Below are 3,987 nucleotides of genomic sequence, written 5' to 3' on the forward strand. Positions count from 1 at the left end.
AGAGAAGCAGGCAGAGTCTGTTTAGTAAGCACAGGGTAAAAAAGCATTCAGAATCAGGGCGGGTTACAAGACAAGAAAAGCGAGGAGAGAGTCCGCTTTGCAAAGAGCAAAGATAGAGAGCACAGGGTAGGATTAAAGAGAAAGAGAGAGAATTGTTACCTTTGCCCGTCTTTCTGTAGAATGAGGGAGATTTCCTGCTTCTGACACTCTCCAGCTTGTTATCACCGCTTTTGGATCGGCCCAATCAGAGGTGGTTTTACAACAGCATCATAGAATTCATTTTCCTTAACCAACCAATCCTAGTGTTTTAAGAGTTTAAGCAAGAGCCTTTTAAAAACCGGTTATTGTCTACCAATCAGCATGTGTTTTTGTGTATAAAAACACGTGGTTTTGCGAGCGGGTTTTTCAACACAGAGAAACTAAACACAAAGCCATGTCCCTGTACAAAACACCTACAGAAGCCAAGAAGCCGGAATTGCCCCTGGATGCGCCAGACCGTGTTCAGAAAAGAAGGCTCCTTTACAGTTGTTTTGCCAACGAGAAAGGGTTGTTGTCGAGCCCTGTGTTTTATTCTGAAAGAGAACTGAAAAAAGAGGAGCCACAGCCATTTGTAAAAAATCAAGTGCGAAAAAATTTGTTGTCAGATTTGGAAAAAACAGAATTAAAAGCAGAAGTAAATCTTTTTTTTTTGTAACAAATTACAAAATGTTTTATAAAAATAAAGGGTTAAATCTTTTTGTTTTTATAGGGGGGAATGGAAGAAGAGCCTATATATGAGGACATGGCAACCGAGGAACAGCCGCAGGATAGCGATGTTGAAAACCAACCGATAGACCCCGAGTTGTGGAAAGATGGCGATATTGTTATGGTATAAGCTTTATTAGTTGTAAAAAAAAATAAAAAATTATTGTATTTACACTTTTAAAAAATGACTTTTGATTTTTAACAGATAACCAAGCCTGGGCCGTACAAGATTACTGCTTTGGTGTGTAACAAACTGCCAACAGTTGCAGAGACAGAAACACCCGAGGAGGTAAAGACAGCTTAACTTATTTGAAATATATATATATATATATATATATATATATATATATATATATATATATATGTGCATGACTCTAATTAAGCGTTAATATACGGTTGGTTTAATAATAGGCTGCTGAAACTATGATTGACGAAGGTGATTCAGAAACAAAGGACACAAACGGGGTGTCAATAGTAAAACCCAAAGAACATGACAAGGTAAAAGTTACTTAAATAATTTAAAAAAATATAAATATAAACATATATAAGAGTGGTAAAATAAAACTATATGTTTTGTGTTTAATAACAGGAAGATGATATGGGGTTCAACGGTGCGTCAGTCGAGGATGATGATAATTCAGAATCAGACAAGGGTACGACCGAGGTAGCACAAATAAACTCTAGGCTTTTTTATTTTAAAATTTTTGCATCAAAAAACTTAAAATATGTTTTTACAATGTTTTTAACAGACATCTTCAGAGGATGAAAAGAGGCGGCCTCTAAGCAGAACAGCCGTAATATGTACCTGTTGTTTTTGTGTGAAGCAAGATGTTAAAAAAAAGTCTGTAAAAAGTGAAGAGAGTGACCAGAAAAGCGGTGAAGAAAAAGAGGATCCAGTTATGGTTGATATTGTTAGAGCTGTTGTAGTAAAAGCCTTTTACCACTGTTTGAAAAAACAACTTTTGGAAAACTGTGCAGCCTGCGCTGTAAATAAGTCCAACCCTTTTAGTCACCCTTGTATCTTTTGGGATCGCTCAGAAGTATTTTACCAGCTTAGACGTATTTCTTCTAAACTGAACGCGGCCCAGCTGGTAAATGTAATTATAGCTGAAGGCTACAAACTGAAAAAGCTTAACATAACCACTGAAACTATAACCAAAGTTGTTAAAATGATTAGGGAGGTTGGAAAATCATCTGACCCGGTGGCCTTGCTGGTAGATCTGTCAAAAGAGGTGGCCCCCTATATTGGCCGAGCGGTGTGTAGCAGGGTTCGCCAAATGGATTATAAAACTTTTTACATGCAAGGTTGTGACCCTAGAGGCTTAAAAAATATATATTAATTAAAATGCATTGTTAAAAAAAACTGTATCACAGTTTTTATATTATTTTGCTTAACCGTTAAAAATGTATGTAATTGTATCGTATATTACTTTACTGCTGCTTTAAAAGTCAAATGTGTATAAACGTTGTTGTGTTAAATAAAAACAAAAGCAGAAACAAACTTTTGTGTATACAGTGTTTTAAAGCAAGACGGGGTAAGCATGGCAAAGCTGCTAAAGAAAATTTATTACTCACCCGAAAAAGTTGGTAGTTTTGGGGGCATAACACCCTTATTTCAGGCCGCTAAAAGACACCGTAAAAGCTTAAGCAAAAAGCAGGTTTCCGCTTGGCTTGCGGATCAAGATGCTTACGCTTTACATAAACCTGCAAGGCTTAAATTTAAAAGAAATAAAACAGTGGTGTCTAATGTGGATACGCAATGGCAGGCAGATTTGGTTGATATGGCCGCCTATTCTAAAGACAATGACAACCGTAAATATATTTTAACAGTGATAGATATTTTGTCTAAATACGCCTGGGCGGTAACCCTAAAAAAATAAAACAGGAAAAGAGGTGGCAGAAGCGTTTAAAGCTATTTTTTCAAAGGGGCGCGTGCCTCAAAAATTACAAACAGACAGAGGAAAAGAGTTTTTAAACAAAGCTTTAAAAAATTTGTTTAAGCAATATGGAGTACACCATTTTGTTACCAATAACGAAGTTAAAGCGGGAATTGTGGAGAGGTTTAACAGAACTTTAAAATAAAAAATGTGGAGGTATTTTACTGCCCGTAACACCTTTCGCTACATTGATGTGCTGCAGGCCTTCATAGACGGTTACAACAGAAGTTATCACAGAACTATCAGAGGGCGCCCAATTGACGTGACACAAGCTAATGCGCTAAGCGTGTGGAAAACCGTCTACGGGGGTAGTTTTAAAATAAAGAGGCAACGTGTGGTTTTTAAAAAAGGGGATCACGTAAGAGTATCTAAAACGAAGGGCACTTTTGAAAAGGGCTATCAGCAAACCTTTACCGATGAAATATTTATCGTGTCAGGGGTTTTATTAAGAGGACAAAGACCGGTGTATGCATTACAAGATTATGAAGGGGAGGAAGTTGTGGGGTCTTTTTATCCTGAAGAATTACAAAAAGTAAGCCCTAACCAGGACCGAGTTTACAAGGTAGAAAAAAATTTTAAAAAAAAACGGTCGGGGAAGAAACAAATATTTCTTTGTAAAATGGAAAGGTTGGCCTAAAAAATTTAATAGTTGGGTTAAAGCGTCTCAAGTGCAGGACCTTTAATAAAAAAATGACTGAACAAAGTTTTTACATGACATTACCAAGCAACGCCTCAGCGGGGGCTTTTCCTCAAAATACTAGTTCCAATTTTACAATACAACTAGCCAAGCCTTTAAATTTAATAGGGCGGTGGGATGTCGCTTTATCGGAAATTCATTATTGTCACTCTTGGAACACGCTTCTTTTCGATACAGCATTTACGTTAGCATCGGAAAAAAAAATTCGAACCTACTACATGGATGCCGGCTATTATTCGAGCATTCACCATTTAATAGAAGTCATCAACAAGAATATAGACAAAGATGCCGAAAAACCAAATGCCTACGTTATTTACAACCCTGTGACTAGAAGTGTTCAGCTAAAACCAAACGATGGAAAGTACTTTTTTTCCACAGGTGGTAAATTGGCAACAATACTGGGAATGCTTTCAAATCATCCGTGTAGGATTGCACCGTACCCCGCAGACATTACGGGGGGTTTTAACTCTTTATACGTGTACACCGACATAGTGGAACATCAGTTAGTGGGGGACTACTATGTGCCGCTGTTGCGCTGCGTTCCCATCCGCGGTAGCAACAACAAATTTGTTACAATAACGTATGACAAACCGCATTACGTCCCCGTAA

General features: G+C 37.4%; 1 protein-coding gene across 3 annotated transcripts; it reads left to right on the forward strand.

Moving 5' to 3' along the window:
- The first annotated feature begins 336 nt into the window (after window positions 1–336).
- On the forward strand, window positions 337–2,245 carry LOC127042054 (uncharacterized). Of its 3 annotated transcripts, none has more exons than XM_050935716.1 (6): window positions 337–673; window positions 749–868; window positions 950–1,033; window positions 1,156–1,242; window positions 1,334–1,408; window positions 1,494–2,245. In XM_050935716.1, exons 1-6 carry the CDS (start codon window positions 434–436, stop codon window positions 2,082–2,084), a joined length of 1,197 nt encoding a protein of 398 aa, XP_050791673.1. In that variant the 5' UTR covers window positions 337–433; the 3' UTR covers window positions 2,085–2,245. The 3 variants fall into 3 exon arrangements, with proteins under 3 accessions (XP_050791673.1, XP_050791675.1, XP_050791674.1); XM_050935718.1 differs by having other exon boundaries at window positions 1,334–1,397; XM_050935717.1 differs by having other exon boundaries at window positions 337–622.
- Window positions 2,246–3,987: the final 1,742 nt, after the last annotated feature.

This window comes from Gopherus flavomarginatus, unplaced genomic scaffold (assembly GCF_025201925.1).
Source record: "Gopherus flavomarginatus isolate rGopFla2 unplaced genomic scaffold, rGopFla2.mat.asm mat_scaffold_2085_arrow_ctg1, whole genome shotgun sequence".
NCBI lineage: Eukaryota > Metazoa > Chordata > Testudines > Testudinidae > Gopherus > Gopherus flavomarginatus.

Excerpts from the sequence above, each read along its gene's own strand:
- LOC127042054 (XM_050935716.1), top strand. The coding sequence starts at position 434 with ATGTCCCTGTACAAAACACCTACAGAAGCCAAGAAGCCGGAATTGCCC. Across the intron at positions 674-748 it reads AAACAGAATTAAAAGCAGAA|GGGGGAATGGAAGAAGAGCC; the intron begins GTAAATCTTTTT and ends TTGTTTTTATAG. Across the intron at positions 1,409-1,493 it reads CAGACAAGGGTACGACCGAG|ACATCTTCAGAGGATGAAAA; the intron begins GTAGCACAAATA and ends TGTTTTTAACAG.